This window comes from Hipposideros armiger, unplaced genomic scaffold (genome assembly GCF_001890085.2).
Source record: "Hipposideros armiger isolate ML-2016 unplaced genomic scaffold, ASM189008v1 scaffold_252, whole genome shotgun sequence".
Lineage (NCBI taxonomy): Eukaryota > Metazoa > Chordata > Mammalia > Chiroptera > Hipposideridae > Hipposideros > Hipposideros armiger.
Genome location: NW_017731602.1, coordinates 543,603 through 562,977, shown reverse-complemented (window position 1 = coordinate 562,977; position 19,375 = coordinate 543,603). Strand labels below are relative to the sequence as shown.

At 34.8% G+C, this 19,375-nt stretch overlaps 1 protein-coding gene across 5 annotated transcripts in view; it reads right to left on the bottom strand.

The window, feature by feature from the left end:
• The window catches only part of KIAA0825 (KIAA0825 ortholog), a 246,087-nt gene that overhangs the window by 108,475 nt on the left and 118,237 nt on the right, over positions 1-19,375 (bottom strand). For all 5 annotated transcript variants that reach the window (XM_019655925.1, XM_019655923.1, XM_019655922.1 and 2 more), the window contains 4 exons: positions 18,365-18,630; positions 16,814-16,964; positions 12,405-12,595; positions 9,780-9,962 (listed from right to left, as the gene is read on the bottom strand). In XM_019655925.1, coding sequence (XP_019511470.1) covers positions 9,780-9,962; positions 12,405-12,595; positions 16,814-16,964; positions 18,365-18,630 — 791 coding nt within the window. The remainder of the gene's footprint in view (positions 1-9,779; positions 9,963-12,404; positions 12,596-16,813; positions 16,965-18,364; positions 18,631-19,375) is intronic.

Here is a 19,375-nt window from a genome sequence, read left to right as displayed (position 1 = left end):
CATCTCAGCTGCGGAGGGCAGTGTCACTGGCCCTCATATGTGGGATCCGAACCGGGGCCCTCTGGTGTCCCAAGCCAGCTCTTAACCATCGCACCACTCGGCCGGCCCGATACTTTTCATTTTTATACTTAGCATTCAAAGGTACTGATTTTACACAAAATTGTATTGTTCTAGAACGGACAATGCATTGACTTCACCCACTTGGGATTTATGTTAATGACTCAGAGGCCTCTATATAACAATCCTTACACTTAGGAATGTATGACAATATCACTTTCATTCAACATTTTTAAAAATGTCACTTTATAGAATTTGTCAAAAATAATATATAAAGAATAATACAAAAATATCACCTATCTCTCCCCCCTCAACCTGGATCCAATAAATATAAATATTTTGTTATATTTGCTTTATTAATGTAAAGTGTTTCACATAAAGATACCTCTTTTTTACTCTTTAATTTATAAAAACTAAAAAAAAAAACCAAAATGAGATTTATAATTAATTTTGTATGCCCCTAACAGCCTACAGAGAGCTTGTAAAAGAGAATTTAACCATAAAATATATCACTATAATTTCAAAATTAGAACAATTTGGCCAGAATATCTGGTCTACAGCAATTTTTGGAGAAGTGACTGTAACATTTTTCTAGATTGGCCCAAATTCAGCAATAAATCTTGAGGTAATAAGAAAGGATCTGTTACATAAAATCTTTAGTAGATAGCTTGGTTAATAAAAATTTTATAGTAAAAGGAGACTGTATTTGCCTACATGGAGTTAAAGGCGACAATTGGGAACATTTTAGAAATGGAATGGTTTGAAGTGGTGTTATCTCTCTTTATATAAAGCACAGGAGCAATAGCATCTTTTAGATAATATGTAGAACAGAATTCCATTTTGAAAACCTATCCATGTCTTTTCATTTCACATCCTTCTTTTTGCATCCTCATAGTTTCTAAATTTGACCTGTCTCTCTCATTTGTCTTGCCAAGTAGAACACCTTTTTAATTAAATAAACTAGTGAGGAGAATAGACTGGAGAGGATCAAGGTTGGAGGGAGAGATATAATGAAGATGATATTGCAGTAGACTAGGCAGAAGAGGACAGGGTCCTAAGGTAAGAAGCAGAAGAGTTACTGAATAGGAGACAAATGTAAAAAAAGAAATTAAGTTAATAGAACCATCCACTAACGACATGTGGTTGGAGATACATGAGGGGGAAGGCAGAAGAGAGGGGTTAAGGGAAAAGGAGAAGCCTGAGATGACTTGCTGGTGTTTTATTTAGTTGTAGATAAGTTAGGGGAACTGCAGATAGTTGAAGTACAGCCACGGAGAGACATCCAAGAGGAATTTGGATGGATCGATCTAGCATATACAAGAGACATCTGAGTTGAAGATACTGATGTGGAAGCCATTAGCATAATGGTGAAACCATGGGAATGGGTGAACACACCCAAAGAAAGAGTGTACAATGGAAAGATGGTCAAAGACAGAACTCTGGAACACGTCAATCGTTAAAGGGTGAGGTGAGCAAGAAAAGCACTCAAATAAAATCAATAAGGAATAATCAGAGAAGCAGGAAAAGAGGCAGGAGAAAGTGATGTTAGGGAAGTCAAGGGAAGAGAAAAGGCTAATAGTGTCAAAAGCTACAGAGACGGTAAGGGAATGGAGAGGCACAAACTGGAGTTAGCGATGGGGTGTGCATGGATGACCTGGCCCTCAGTGTTTGTTTAGCAAGATGAGGGCAGTTGCAGTGTACTGAATGAATTGTAGGTGTAAACGCGGAGACAATGAGCACAAAGTATATTTCAGGAGTGGTAAAGAAGGAATAATTTTTAATACCGGAGGGTCTTGGGGAAAAGAACCAGAAGATGGAAAAAAATATTAAAAGACTAAGATGGTGGAGTAGGACTTAAATGTAGTCAAGAGCTCAGGCAAAAAGATTTCATTAGGTTGGGGACAGAGATGCACTGAGCACCTACCAAAGGATGTAGAAGTGAGTAGGGATCAAGATAATTACTAAGAAAGTGCACTGATGATAGCCTGGGTTTTCTCAGAGAAGTACAGGGACAAGGGCATTTGCTAGCAAATAGTGGAACAGGGCACGGTGGAGGAGGTAGCCAAAGCAGAGGAAGATGGAAAAGGGAGCTAGCCAGAGATTGGACAGAGTGGGATTGTCAAAAGGCATGAAGGACGCCGGAGTGATTTTCACCAGCAGTGTTCGAAAGTCTGGGTAGAGGGGCCAAGAGAGAGAGGGTACAGAGGAGGAACACACAATAGCAGGGAAGCTAGGAAGAGGAGGGGTCTGGTAGGAGAGGAAACATAGCAAGGGTCTGGAAACAAAGGCAGTCTCAAAGGAAGTGACAGACTGCGGGAAGAGGATAAGACAAGAGACGGCAGGCTTGATGAGAGAGCAGGAGGGACTGGGGACTGTGGGATCATAGCCTCCGCCTACTTTCCTGCCTACCTCTCTGAGCTCTTTGAATAAACCCCCGTTTGTCCAGCTATCTGGGAGCCACCTCTTCTTCAAGGATAAATCCCTTACCTAGAATGCTCTCTCTGTCATGTTCAGGAGTCTCACTGAAGATCATTTAGAGGAAGAGCATGGGCCCAGGCAGGAGCTCTGAGCTGGATGGCCTGGGTTTATAACTTGGCTATGCTTTTTATCAGATGAGCAATGTTGTTTTGCAATATAATTGGCTTCAGTATTCTCATTTGTAAAATGGGGATAATAATAATAATCACCTCACAGGGTCAGTATGATGATTGAGACACCACATGTAAAGGATTTAGCAAAGTGCCTTGTATATATAAGGGCTCAACATATGTAAGGTATTATCAGCATGATAACAATATTTGTAAATACTCCTTAAGAAGGTGTGACTATTTCAAAACTGACATGAGATTCCCAAGAGTCCAAAGGGTTGCCTAGTTACAGTTTTATCCTCCACATTAGAAAAAATAATGGAGGATCTAATAATAATGGAATGGCTATCTGGTGTCAAAATTTATCTTAGACTATAAACGTTTGACAATACAATACTTCCCAGGACATTTCTGCCAGTACCTAACCTCTTTTACTCCACCGATGGTTTCTTAGTCATACTGGTACTAGTAAGGTTATTTGGCTATAACAAATGTTATAGCAGATGTTTATGGTCTCATAGGGGGTGGGATCTCTATGAGCATTTAATTCCACAGCAAGATCCCAAATTAGTTCATTATTCTGGAGAGTATAACAGGGTGAAAATTGGCCCACAAGCCTCAATGGGGGAATGAAATGAGCTAGCTATTAGATAACCTCTAATGATGTTTTGGTATACAGTTAAAAGAGAGGATGCTCTAAATAATTCATAGTGGAGAGTAAAATACAATTGTATGAGCCACAGAATTATACTTTCCACCAGACATAATAGATTTTTGATATGGCAAATTTAAATACTACTTTAAAAAATAAGTGTCTAGATTGAAGCAGAATACATTTATCCCCATTCCCAAGGTAGCAGATTGTAAAGATGGTTTTGCTTACAGGAGAAAAATGAATTTGGGGAAATTCCTTGCCTTTACCCTTCCTCCAACATCATCTGACCCAAGCCCCTTCCCTCTCACTAACATCATACTGCTTCTGGGCTCATCACACCACACCATTTGAAGACTCTACCCCAGGTTCAGTCTCTTTCGGTTCTTGGATCTATCTTCCTTCTTTTTTGCATTAATAAATCAGATTCCTTGGGTTTATGCAGCCAGCTGCTTGAATGAAATAAATCTAGTACACATAAAAAGTGAGAACAATTCATAAACTAAGGAGTTAGCTGGGTTTTATGCTTTTCTTATGCCACTCTGCTTTTGGCTGCCCTCCCAGGAGAATTGTGTCTCATAATATAATGGTAATGGAATAAACCTCTAAGATGGAATCAAGGCAGCCCAAGGATGTAAGTTCCATAAGGGCAGAAGGGTCAGGTCAGATGTCTTGCATCATCTGTGCCTACCATAGTGCCTGAGCCATTGGAAGTGCTCAATAAATAAAAATACCAAGAAAAGACTACAACTTTAGAAGAAGTAGAATTAGGTAGAAACTAAAATATTGAGACAGCACTGGAATATCTGAGATAACTGAGGATATGTGAGCCTCTCTGATTGCCCTAAAATCACAGGCAACTAACAGTGAATATGAGGTATGACAATTAAGTTTGAGAATTTGTTGCAATGGTGTTGCTAACCTTTTTTTGATATCAGAGGAACTATTCATTATGAATCTGTACCAACTCGACAAACAGTTAACCAAGTTTACTATTTGGCAGTGCTGAAAAGGCTGCGTGAAAAAGTTAGATGACCTGAACTTTTCACCAACAATTCATGGCTCTTACATCACAAGAATGTACCAGCTCACATGGCACTGTCTGTGAGGGAGTTTTTAGCCAGTAAACAAATGACTGTATTGAAACACCCTCCCTACTCACCTGATCTGGCCACCAATGACTTCTTTCTTTACCCGAAGATAAAGGAAATATTGAAAGGACGACATTTGGATGACATTCAGGACATCAAGGGTAATACGATGACAGCTCTGATGGCTATTCCAGAAAGAGTTCCAAAATTGCTTTGAAGGGTGCAAAATACCTTTGCAAGCTAAGGCACTGGCATCAGTGCATAGCTCCCCTAGGGGAGTACTTCGAAGGTGACCATAGTGATATTCAGCAATGAAGTATGTAGCACTTTTTCTAGGATGAGTTCGTGAAGTTAATTGTCAAACCTCATGTAGAAATCACCAAATTCAATCTACTTCACCATTTTAGACATAATTCTAAGTCACTGCTTTGCTTTCATAAAGTAGCATTACCCCTGGCACTTAAGTAGTTGTCTGAATGTTATTAAGTGACATTTAGAAATCAAGGTAAGATATTTGGAATAAAATACAGTTCTCAACATTTCTCCTGCCTCCTGACTTGTGTTTCTCATGATGAAAATAACTCTTTGAGGTTAGAAACTGACGATATGAGTTAGAAAATGACCACTTTATAGTATGTACATAGAAATCACTGGTTAAAAAAAAACGAATAACTAGAAAGTATTGTCAGAGGCTGCTTAGTTGAAAGGAGGATGAATTTTGGGGACCATTTGTGAAGTGCAACCTTGGATAGTACAAAGCCAATGGGCGGGTTGAAAATAAAACATGGTGGAGAGATACAACAAGACTTGACCCGTGAGTACAGAGCAGAAACCATCTAGTCAAAGATTCGGGGCACAGGCCTTCTCAAAAGTTAACTTTTATCAGTGTTTTACCTTATTAGAGCCACACATAAAGCTGTTCAATTTTAGTTAGTTCTATTTTTTAACAGAAATTTCCCCTTAAAAATAATATTTAGAGGGAAGCAGAACAAAGGGAGTCATTAAATCTAAACAAAATGGCTAAGACAAGAAACTTCACTTTCTGGATCATTTTGCATTCTTCCAGAATTTTTGTTTGTTTGTTTTTTACATTTTAAATAACTTTTTTTCCATTCAGTCTTCATTCATTTATTACAGCTTTTTTGAGATCTATAATCCATCACTTACCATGAAATTACACACTTAAAAAAATTACCCATTTTAAGTATACAACTAAATGGTTCCTATTCATTACCATTAGCCTAAAAAAAAAACCCTGCACCCATTAACAGGTATTACTCATTTTCTCCCTTTCTCTCAGCCCCTGGCAACCACTAACTAATCTACTTTCTGTTTCTATGGATTTGTCTATTCTGCAATTTCTAGTAAATAGAATCATACATTTTGTGTGCTCTTATGTCTGGCTTTTTTTCACTTAGCATTTTTGAGGTTCATCTCTGTTGTAGCATCTATCAGTACTCCATTCCTTTTCACTGTTGAATAATATTCTACTGTATAGATATGCCACATTTTGTTAATCCTTTCATCAGTTGATGGACACTGGGTTCTTTCTACTTTGTGCTATTATGAAAAATGATGCTATGAACATTTGTGGAGAAATCTTTGTGTGGATATATGTTTTCATTTCTTTTGGGTATAAACATAAAAGCAATATTGCTGAGTCATATGATCATATGCTCAACATTTTACATACATATGCTCTATGCTTAACATTTTGAGGAACTACCTGTTTTCCAAAGTTTGCCAGACATTCCCGAAGTAGGAAAAACAAAGTTTTAGTCCAACATGTTCTGTTTGTGAGGGACAGTGAAATAGTTCTTTTTTTTTTCTAATAAATAAATGAGCACACTTAGAAGACCACAACCTCAAAAGATCTAGATTAGTTTACAACCAAACTTTAGATACAACACTGAAACACCTTGGAATTTAGTCATTCCAAAGCCATATTAGTGACAGCAAATGAACCCCCACGGTAAGTCTGCTGAGCTTGGCTTAGTGATCACGTTCTGACCTATTTCTGATGACTTCAGCCCTTACCTGGTATGTTGGCACTTGTACTGAAATTCATTCTCCCATGTTAATGAATGTTGTAACATTGGGGACAGTCAACTTTCCAAAAGTTTTCCCTTTTAGAAGTTTTTATATGACACATCAAAACATTTTTAATTTTAACATTAAAAATTTTATCAGACTTCCCTAAGTTGTGAGGACAGGTATTTAACCTTGCCCACTGTTGTATCCCTTGTGTTTAATTCTTGCCCTTCACCACACGGGTGAGGGAGGCAAAAACATTTGTTGAATTGACATTAAATTGCATTTACCTAAAATTCTAAAAATTAGTTTTGAATTTGCTGTATACAAACTAAAACTAACATTCATTGCAAGTAAAATGCAATATATGAACCCACTGTCTGGGAGTGTGTGTGGATGTGCGTTGACTACCCTTCTGAATGTGCTGTTTAAATGCCTTTACCTAAGAACTACAAGTGATAAGCATTTTGGAAAATACCCAGTGAATATTTTATGTTTCAGCAGGTCTCTTTCTTTAGAAGGTAAACGTAAAGTACTCCTTTTACAACATTCTAAAAGAAATCTACAAAGAAGAGTTAAAAAAGAATACACATTTTTGCAAACAGGTTTCATTCTTCCTGAAAAGGTTTTAAAATCACGTATTTCTGCCCTGGGATTTAGTGGTCCTATGCTAAGCTTAGAAAAGAAAATATATTCCATTTACCTGTCAGAACTATTTGGAATAAAGTCAGTCATCTTCTAAAGCGGCATATCACATACAGTGACAAATGTCAGGGATAGTTTATAAAAACTTCAATACTATCAACATCTGATGGTTACTTTTCACCAAATCCTCATATGGTTTAATTTTTTAGTATGAGATAGAGATGCAATTTTTTTCTAAAATACTAATAATATGAAAACTTCATATTATTATGAAAAGAAACTAAATAAGTCAATAGATTCTTACAATGCATGTACATTTTTTTTCCTAGTTGGTGAGAATACACCGCCTGGTAGATTTATTTGCCAAGACAAAGCAAAATATATTTCAAAGATTAAATTAATATTCTAGGATAACAATCATATTTCTGCTCATGTTTCAAAACAATTTGGCTATCTGTTTTATATTAAGAAAAACCATAGGCAGTGCTTGGTGTAAAATGTTCTGCAATCCTGGTTGAAATTAGCAATTTAAATTTGTTGAATGAGGTTACTGTGTAATATCTAATGCACAAATCACAGAGAGTTGAATACTTGCATAGTTGTTAAAAAAATGTATCAGGAGGCCATAGGTTAACACTAATGAATGCAACTTACATTATGATTATTAAAATATTCAATCTTTGATAATAATTTATTTGTTTTACAAATGCATTGGGGGGTTGAAATTTTTCTATTCATCTGTGACAAACCATGAAATTCAATATTCCTCACCATGACCAATCCATGAAATTTGTCAACTTTGTTCCTGATTTTCACAGGGCCTTCCTCTTAAATGAAATGACCCATTGAACTAAGAGCATAGCAATTTTTTCATCTATGGTAAATCAGCTTAGTTTACTAGGGTTTACTATGGGCTTCAGACCTTGAGCTTGTTATGATTATGAACCATTATAAATATAATCCCAAACTTCTGGCAATTTATCTCACTGTTTTTTCCCCCTTTCTGAAAGAATTCTCCATTTCTAAAATTAGTTTTCAATGGAGGGTTGCCAGAAGAAACAATCTATAAACAATGGGTTGGTTGAAAGTCAAAGAATGGGTGAAAATTATAGGGAAATTGGAATCAAAACTGTTAACTACTCTTAGAATTTCTAACACAAAAGTCTCAAAATTCACTGAAAATCAAGATTTATACAGAGGGTGCCAAAAAATGTATACATATTTTAAGAAAAGAAAACTGTATTAAAATTGAAATACTCAATATATACTGATAACAAAAAATGAATACAAGTCATGTTTGATTTTTGCAATTACAAGAGGTGCTCAAAGTGGTTACCATCAACATCCAGACACTTTTGATTATAGCTAACTACTGTTTGAGCAACGCTGACCCAAGTGTCCACTTGTATACATTTTTTTGGCACCCCAGGTATATTGCTCTTATCAGAATGTTAAAAAAGGAACACTTTACCTAATTAATCCTATGAAACAAAAATATTGTATTTTACTTTTCACTATTTAAGTAATAAGAATATGCAATTATCTAGTTTTTAAAATAAAGTGACTATTTTAAAGGCGGGCTTAAACAAAATTATATTAATGTTTTATTATAAGATCTACTGCAGGGCTGGCCAAGTGGAACGGTTGGTTAAGAGCTGGCTTGGGACACCAGCTCTGAGCAGCAGGGCCCCGGTTTGGATCCCACATGGAGGCCAGTGACACTGCCCTCTACAGCTAAGCCAGTGAACAACAGCTCAACCTGGATCTGGGCTGCCATGAGTCACCAGCAACAGCGTAGGCTGCAGCCCCTGCTGCAGTGGGCTGCCATAAGCTACCATGTGTGGCTGGCAGCCAGCGTGAGCACCTGACAGCCAGTGTGAATTGCCAAGAGCCGCCGTGAGTGGCCGTCCAGAGGCCGGCAACTGATCTACCTCACCGGGAAGAGCGCAATGATAATACCAACATGGGCCAGTGAAGCAACGTCCTCCACAACTAGACTGAAGAACAAAACGACAGCAACTTGTCTGTTCCCCTTCCCCCAATTCCCCAGCACTGTTCCCATCCCCCAATTCCCCAATAAAATCTTTAAAAAAAAAAAAGTCAATATTTGAAAAATGTAATCCCTTATTCCTATTTTCCCTTGCCATTACTAGTTCAGACACTAAAACCTAATACTAAAAATGCAAATCTATTGTAGATTAACTGACATTATTCTTATTAACTGAATCACTAGGTCTTGTCCAGATTTGGGTATATTTTAGAATCATTTTTTTAATTTTAATTTTTTATTAGAGCAAATCATTTTACATAAAATTAAAAACGAAAAAAAAAGAAATTTTAAGAGCAAAATGCCATTAGACGTGATTTAATTTTTCACAGAGTTTCAACATATGAACTAAATAACCAACTCATTAATATAATTTGATTATTTAAACAATTCAAATAGTGAAGCTCCAATGATCCTAAATGTATTGGAGCCTTGTCAACTGAATAGGATTGACCAGAAAACAGTGCTAGGACTAAATTGCTTTAAGGATAAAGAAACCCCACTTGACTAGTGTTACAAAATGGCCCAATTCACAATATCAAAAACACAGTTCAAAAATTTCTACTTACTACTTTACACAATGCAGTAAATAGTATGAAAATAACTTTGTTAAATCACATTATTTTATATATCATAATAACTAAAAAGAGAGTATATTTGATACTTACTGATACAATTCAGTTAATGGTGAAGTCAAAATGACCAACATTGTAAACAGATTATTACAATGGGTATGAATTTTAAAAATTTTATCATCTGTATACTCATGAGGATTCAAAAGTTTTTTTACAGATGTGCAAACTGACCATAACATGTTCTCAGTGCATATTAAAATTGCTGTGACATCAAGTCTATTGGAAAGAAAAAGAAGAAAATTGTGTTAATAAAATTGTTTTTCTACTTGGCATATTCACTATCAACTATATATTTTGTATTACACATATATAAGAATAGAAATATTTGGTTAGCTACCAGAGTTTCAGAAATCAAAGATAGACATAAAGCCTCAAAGACAGGTTTTGAGTTTCCAAGTGTTAGACGACCCATAGTTCATTATCTTTATCTTTAGGGATGGTGAGATCTATAATAGTGAATTGTTTTAGCAGTGTTTTTAAAAAAACATATATACCTATTTTGCATCATCAGGACACCACTAAAGAAGTTCAAGAGACTTTCTTTGAAATTACATTCAGCAAAAGAAAAGCCAGATTAAAAGAAAAATTGCTATTATGCACATATATTGGGTTGTAGGAAAAGTCATGACGTATTTTTCTATGTTTTTCATTGCAAAAATGCGTCATGACGTTTCCGACAACCCAATATATGATAGGTAAAAATCTGATAGCAGAACAATTCTCCTCATTCAAGTACAAGCTGTCAAAAGAAAGTTACAGGGTTGGATCACATGTTCTCCCAGCAAGTGGGAGACAAGACAAAGTGGACCTAAGCACTAATGTAGAAGCCTATAGTTTCAGAAATTTCTAATATTAAATAAATTTTTAGAAAATATGCTATATTATTTATCTTATTCATAAATGCATTTCTTTGTTTCTACCTTTACTGAGTTTTAATAGGAACCCAAAGATCTATTTGAAAATTACTTAGGTATATGACTAAATTTTACAGCCTTCAGTTAATTCCCTCTTTTTTTTTTCTTTTAGAGTCATTGTTGAAGAAATAGAAGATGAAAATTTTGAAGTTATATGAAGAAAAATAAGTTCAAATCTTGTAAAATGATAATTTGGCTTCATATTTGTTACACATACAATAAATTAATACATATATTAATAATACATAACACATATTATATATAAACCATGTATATGGTTTTGGTTATTTGACCGCTGGAGGCTACTGGAATACTGAAAGCAACAATAATCACCTTTAGGAAGGTTTAATTGTAGTTTGCATCCACTCACTCTAATCGCTAATTAAACAATTACAAATCCAAGATATATGTATACACACACACACAATCTGATTTCCACATTAATGGTGGTTTAGGAATAAACATTCAAATAAAAAATATTTCACTTAGAAAAAAGTAGAAGAAATAACTCTAGCTTTGCACGGCATTTTTATGTAACCAGGCAGAAAATAAAAACCAAAAGTCTCTATAGTACGGTTATTTAATTAAATATACTACCTATTTCATGAGCTAATAGTAAATCTGATTTCACAGACATCTCATAATGACTTGCCACCTCATAGTCAAAAGTGATTTACGCTACATAAGGAAAAGAATGGAGGTATTCTTTGCTCTCAAAAGGAATTTTCCATCTATTCTTCAGTGTTCAGTTAAAAAAAAATGCTTGGTCAGTAATTCAAAACAGCCTGTGTAAAATACCATATTTATGAAACACTGTAGCAGGACCTAAATGCCCTTCAAATGCAGCATGCTTTATAAGAACACGATCAGGAAATGATTCCTACTGCCAAGGGGGGATAAAAAAGGCCCCTGAGGTCTGTAGGTTCCTCCTAAAATATATCTGTATACGCCTATATATTTAAAAGACAGGTCTTAATCACATTAGTCAGAATATTTAGAAAATGAAGGCTTGTCTTCAAGTACTCCATTGTTGTCATGTAAGCACATTTCTGTAATATTCATTACCTAGGTAATTCATGGAATTGGACAATAATTCAGTCTTTAATTTAATATTCAGTGATATTGCTCCTCATTTCCTCTGATTTCACATTTTGTTGAACTGGCTTTTAGTGATACATAATGAAAAGAAAGAAAGAAAATAAAGGAAAAGAGGAAAGAAGTCATTAGAATAATATTAAGGAGAAAAATGACTAGACAAAGAAGTTTCCTTAATGAAGATTAACTCTAGTATTTAAAGGCTTTAAATAAAAATAAAAATAAAATAAAAAACTAAAATCCCCTGGTTGCTTAAAATCTCAAAGTCAAATTGACTACTCTATCACAACACTGCTTTTTTCTCCATTTCAGGACCTGCATTTTCTCTATCTTATTTGTTAATCTTTGTGTGTGTGTGTGTGTGTGTGTGTGTGTGCACATCCTAGATTGTAATACATCTTGAATCATTTTTTTAGAAACAAGTGGGTTTCTATATGTGATTTTAAGAAGAAAAATGAGCAAAGTTATTTGATTCAAGTTCCATATTTCCATTTAAATATCTCAAGAAAGTTGAACACAATTTCCTTTCAGATGTTAGAAACATGTTAAATATAAAATGAGTTAGGTCATGAGATTCAGAGTTACATTCTGCTTTATACCAAATGGTGAAAAAAAATTATTGAAAACCAATAGTTTTCACATCAATTACCTTATCTGTGGAGTTCTTTTATAACTTGGATGGGCCCGAGCATACCTGCAGGCCAGCAGACCCAAAGATTTTTCCAGAACTTCTGTTAGAATCTCCTGGGCTAACTTAGGGGGCAGAATGGTCCAGAGATCGTGATGAAGGGCCCAGAAGAAATAATGCCACATCTGGAGTGAGAAGGAGCATCTCTCCCCCTGGCAAAACCACCACACATTAAACAAAAGAATTGCATCTTCCAAAATGTCTGTTTGCTTCCTATGAACCTAATTAGTTCAGGCTGAAAGGAAATAGCTGGCGAGTTTGACACACTAAATGACCAAGAAAGATTTTTGACAAGATGTAAAACATCCTTACTGACAAAGGAACATATGTTTCATTTCAATGATGAGATAAGATATTCTAATGCAAATCCAGACGGCAAGAATTTCACCTAGCGCATCCTTGATTTACCTACTCCTGGCCTACAGCTTCAAATGTACTTTTAAACAGCCAGCTTTATCACTGCTAGACAAGTCATGCTAGTTTAAGATAATGGGCTGATTCTTCTAAAATTAAAATTTAATTATTTAAATTAAATATTATATTTTTCTGAGGCTATTAGCATCACTGAGATAATGTTACAAATGTTTCAGATTTCACATTATAATAATGACAGGAGCAAAAATTAACTTACATACTGTATACTTATCAATATGTATGAAACCAAGAGGGATGGGTAATTATTGAAGGTTATTATATTAGCCTATTTTATCCATGGTGCTTTAATAACAATACTAGAAACAGATACTACAATAGTCTGATTTCACAAGATTTGTGTAAAGCCTAGGCAGATGTTATGATTATTTTTTAGTCTTTTCACAGCATTTCATACTTCCAAGGGGCCAGATTCTCATTCCTTTCCTTCTCCTTAGAGATCTCTTTCCCTGACCACAGAGAGAGACCCAACAGCGGCCAAGGCCAAGGGGAACAGACAAAAATAACAAGGTAGCCTCAAGTAATCAAGCATTAATTAGTTAACGTGCTCTCAGGGAGGAGGTATGCTAGTAGTCTACTTTAAACCAGATCAAAACATTATTTAAAATAGAAAGAATAGAATGCATTTTTCAAATATTATCTTGATTGTTACTATATCAAAAGATAAACGAGTAAAACTTTACTTTTTATCTCTAAGTAATACTCTTTGAGTTAAAATTTCTGCTTTGCCCACTACTTAGATTTCTTCAACAAATGTCATCTAAAAAAAAAATCTCTTATACCATAGGTAGATAGTTTCTTATGCATATGCCTCTATTAGTGTTTTTCTTACATGTTACTCTTCTGGTAATTTCTTTGATTACGAAAAACTTTTGTATCCACTGTATAATAATAATTTATATTCATTATCAATTGACTTTCAAATGGAGTCTATAAATGAGTAGAATTGTATCTTTGGGTGGAAAATGTGGGCCTCAAAATTTCAGACTCAAGTGCAAACTGGCGGGGACTTTGACCACAGGCTTCTGACTTTCTGACTAGATGTTTATCAAAACTATTTAAGAAAAAAGTCACAAAATTAATGCAGAAGTAGCAAAATTATAGTTTATGTTTTCTTTGTTGTGTGTTCTGTGATAAAGAATCGTTTTTAAAATTTCCTAAAGTAAGAAAGGCATTTTAAAGCTCAATTTTAATATACTTTTGGTGTTTATGTTAATTAAAGCAAAAGTGATGTAATGATTAATATGAAAAATTTACACTAACTTTTCCCATGGCAATAGATAGGTGTTTATAATAACGTGGCTTGATATCATTTCTCATAGTTTTTAAAATATTTTTTAAAAATCATCAATAGCTACCATTAAGCAATAAATGAGAAGATAAAAATAACTTTAGGCACACAGATTTCTTCTCCTAAAAGTGAAAAATACTTATTTTTAAGATATAAATTTCATGTTTGTATTCCAAAGTGGTCATGAGTCTCATAATTCTCTTCAAAATGTGTATAACTTCAATGTATGCAAGGGTTTTCATTAAACTAAATGTGATTCATTTATTTTTCTGATCAGTTTTTCTATTTGTTGACATTTCAAAATTATTCTGCTAGTAAACATCTGTTATTTTCGTAGGCCCACTATAATGTAAACAGATGTGGGCTTTTATTTAGATTATATATCAGGAAACAAGCAGCTGGGCTTTATTATATAAGCCACTCAATATTATCTTTGAACAGACAATTCTTTATTCTTTGACTGTTGGAAAACACAAGTTGCTAAAATTGAACAGATGTCAACTATACTAAATGCTTAATTTTAAACATGTAATCTGAACACCCACTGTGCCATCTGACCAGCACCTCATCAGAGAGATACCAAACTCTTTGACTTGCTCAACCTGACAGTTTAGAAAATAGAAATGATGTAACTAGGGCTCACTTGATATCACAAAACATGAGCAAATATTGCTCCATATCTTGTAAATTCTTTCACTGTTTCTTTACTACACTCTGCACATGGCAACAGCTTCCCCTGAGATCTCTATCTTACCCTTCGCCTCCATTTAAGCAGATTTCATCTCCTTTTCTCTCAAAACAGCCCTGCCCAAAAGCCAGTCCTGTTTCACAAATCAATTGGAATAATGGGGAGAGAAGGAAAAAGGGGGCAGTAAACGGGCTAAAACCATGTCAGGTACTCCAGTTGTCAAAACAGTTTAAAATCTGTGCTATTTTTAGAAGGTTCTTATTTTTGGTAAATAGAAAAGCAGTATCACTTTATTTTTCTGAGCATAAATAACAACCACTAACTCTGCAATTAAATTGTAACTACTGACCATGTAAGTATATGGAAGCTACAGTACCATGTAATCACAGGGTAACTATCTTGTTATTTCTGTCTTTGAAGCTAAAGCATTGTCATAAGATCTAAGAGCTACATGTTACATGGTAATTTGTTTTCTTTTCTAAATACTTGGTAACTTCAATAACAGGTTCTCAATACATCTACTTATTATTTATACTGTACAACTCTTCTAGTTCCCATTTTGCATGAGAAGAAACATAATACCTCTGTGTTGGACATATGGTGAGATGATACCTGTTTTTCAATGAAAACATCTTATAAAATTGCTCATTAGTACACTGACATACTGAAATACTTTGAAACATGAGATGGATTCATTTTCAACCTCTCTGTTTACCTCAAGGCAAATAGGGAAGCTGTGATGCTGCCAGGAGAGGGAAAGACCAATACTTTCATCCTTATCTCAGGCTACCAGCTGTACCATACCACTTTCTCGTTTTCATTCTACCCACTGCTGTTTGAAGTATGTCAGGTTTGGAAAACTCCGTATGGATGCTCTTGCAAAAAAGAAAAAGTATCTGGGAAGGGCCTCTAAAGGAGAGATGAAATGACCTTAGAAAAAGTGGAAAGTCCTTTAAAAGAGCTTCTTATTAGCTGCTCTTCTCCGTTGTGGCAATATTTATTATGATAATAACTCCAGCACAAATGGAGCCATAGGAACCTTTAGTGTCAGGGAGGTGACAAGAGTGACTCCATTGAATAAAACTCCACTCTGTTTTTTTCAATTCTCCATAGTGATTAGGACAATCAAGAAAAACAAAAGTCAGAAGCTTCAATCCAGAGGAAAGGGTACATGAGAAGAGCTAATGAAACTGGGCTTGACTGATGAATCTTTTTGAAAACCCAGATAATCTTTTATTAAGATATTATAAATGTTTCACCCTGTCCTGAAATCAACTTCAAGGAATTACATATATTGTAGCTTATGTATAATCATTGGGACTCAGGGTAAGGAAAACTAAGGAAGGCTAATGACTAATAATTTTAATTGATTCTGGGTTTGGTTGTACTGGTAATCATTAGGCTTTAATTCAATACAAATTTGGGATTTCAAAACATGGGCTAAATGAAAATAGGTAAGCTACAAATGATTGGATGAGTCTTAAAGCACACCCATAACAGCATATAATGAGAAGAAAAAAAATAAGTATAAAGAATGGAGCTGCTTAATAAAACATATTTATCAAACACAGATGGACATGCATACCAAGAAAACAAATGCAAGGATACCTATAACTGGTCCCATTGGAAAAAACACAAGGTTGCAGCATTTTGGCATTGTTATCTCCTTGAGTTTTCATTGTATCCCATTATATTCCAACTTATTATAAAGCACTGAAACACTGCAGCTCAAATGAAGTTATTTTTACTTTTAAGCATAAGGAGAGTTCTGATGTCTAATTATTTCAGGTTTTTACAAACAGTGTTTTTCCTAAGTACAAATTCAATATTTTAAAAATATTATCCTAACAGCCTAAGTGTGTTAGTAATGCCAAGCTCATGTTTCTAATTAGCCAGAAAGCAGGTAGGCAGTAAAACATATTTGTGTAAAAAGGAGGGATAGTAAACTTAACTTCACACCTCATAAAAAGCTTTGTAGTCGTTCCAGTGGTGGCTCTCAGCATCCTGTAAAATGCTTGTAGCACAAACTCTGACGCAGTAGTCCGTAACCTGAAACTGTAGCGTGTTGATGAATTCCTGATATCGTTGGACAGGCACCAGAAATATGGGTCTGCTCAGAGGGAATGATCAAAGAGACAGAGATTTAAGGCCTGTGCAGTAGGAGGTAACAATCTCCAGTACTACAAATGGTTTTGATTATTAGATATCAATCATTCATTTCCTCCTAGTACTGAAGTCTACATCCACATTCACTTTCCAAAAAGCAAAAAAAAAAAAAAAAAAAAAGCTGGTCTTTGTTTTGTGAGTCCTTTGAAAACGTACATCTGCTGTTCCACAAATATGCACGTCAACTTGAGACAAACTGCATTGTCAATACATCATTCAAAAATAAAAGTATTCTTTGTAAGCCTATTATTAGAGATCAGTGCATTATTTAGGCATTAGGTTATCGTTATTATAGAGAAAACATGCATTTGTCAGAACCAACTTTTATAAAGCTATCACACGTCCCACAAACACACTTTTTATTTTAAAAATTGTAATTTTGTAGATGTCAATTATCTCATAAACTGTTTTAAAATATTCTACAGAAATAAAGTGATTTCTGGCAGATTTAGTTTATAAATTCAAGTATGAATCACAACATCTGACTACTTATGAGAATTAAAGAAATATCATAGTTATATCCTACACCAAGCCAAATTTAGTTTACATTTATCTTTAGCTATTAACATTATTCTTTCTCTCATAAGTAAGGAACTGCAAAGGCTGAATAAGTAATACAGAATAGAATCTTGGGCTCACACTGGACTGTCAAGTTCACATGTCCCCTTTGCAAGGGGCCATGCTATCTTCTCGAGAGTACAAGGGTAGCCGGAAAGACCATGTGATAATAGCTGTGGTCATTTTCATTTTCTATACAGAAAACACAGCATCTATTTAGACTGCTAATACATGAGAATTAAAATGCTTCCTCCTCAAATATTAAGGCTAGTTTATTGCTAAATTGATGTTCTGAAATATATTTACATTGGCCAATAGAATATATTGAAACGCATTTATTTTGTGTCAGCTCCTAACATCTTGTTGGCTTAGAAACAAGAGAGAGGTGCATATTTCACAACATTGTACACATGGAACAAAAAGAAGTTTATTTTTCTTTTTTCAGTGTAGTCAGTACAGTGTCTTTACAAAATGGAAAGGGTTTGCTCTGGTCACGTCATAAGAGCATTCAGAAAATTTGCTCCAGATTAGAATATGGAAAATGCCTGGGTCTTTTGAGTGAGCCTTTAGAGAAAATAGATATCTTTCTTACTATCTGTGTATCCGATTTAATATATCCCATGCTCCACCTTTTTGACATTTCCTAGTCAAGACAAATCAAAATAATTCACCATGTTAATTATTATTTTCTTCTCAAATATTATCATAAAAATTTCACTCTTGTGATATCCAAATATTACATGTCACTTTCAGCATGGCCATCAACTTAACTTAAATGACACTCACTTCTTAGTATTTTCTTTCATCAAATTATCGTATTGCATAAAATGCTGGAAGACATATACTGCCGTGGAGAGCAGGGTGTGTAAGTTTTTCAGGGGTGCTTTGGAAGGAACCTCCTTGCCTCTCTCTTGCAGTCTCTCCAGGACAGCTGTTGCCACTTTACAACAGGCCTCCGCAAAGTTTGCTCTAATTTCCTGAAAAGAATCATCTCTGCATGCCAGAGCCAGTGGAAGCATTGTGTCAAGTTTTTCCATGATGTCAGAACAAAACTAGGGAGAAATAAATGTAGCATTGAGTTATTTGTACTCTGACAGCACCATGTAATTTATGTACAGGGGAGCCAAATTCCTAAATAATGAATTTGGCATCAAACAAAAATCTAATGACACAACTTTATAGTAATCGATTTCTCAGTTGTAGAAAGTTAAGTGTTTTATGTCAAATAAGGAAATACCAAAATGATGCTTCTCTCTATATAACCTTCAAACTTTATGTTTACCAGACAGACATTATGAAAAACTGATGAAATTGCTTCACATGACAATACTTTTATTTGTAGTTAGAACTCAGAAAATATGTATACTTGATAGTAACATGATTGCATTATTTTTTAATTTATTTTAATTTTCTTTTGCTAAATTTGCATAAAAGGTTTCTTTTATTATCATCACATATAAATAAGGTTATATCAGTTTAACTTAATCTAGAAGCAAAAACAATCTCAGGTAGCATCTTCTTACTGGTAAGAAGTCAGCAAGTTTTAGAAGTAATATGCCTAGCTTTTCACTAGTTATTATGAATCTACTCCTTCTTAATGGCAGAGGAGGTACGGTGGATGGGAAGGTGAAACTGCCTCCATTTCAGATTAGCCGTGTTCCTGGCGAATGTTCTAGAGCCTCAGGGTGGCAGTAGCAGAACAGGAGGCCATCTTTAAGAAATCTCTTAAAAAATATATCAATCGTAAGTTTCTGAGCTCATTGTGGACTTAATACTGAGTATCTATTTGCATTATTA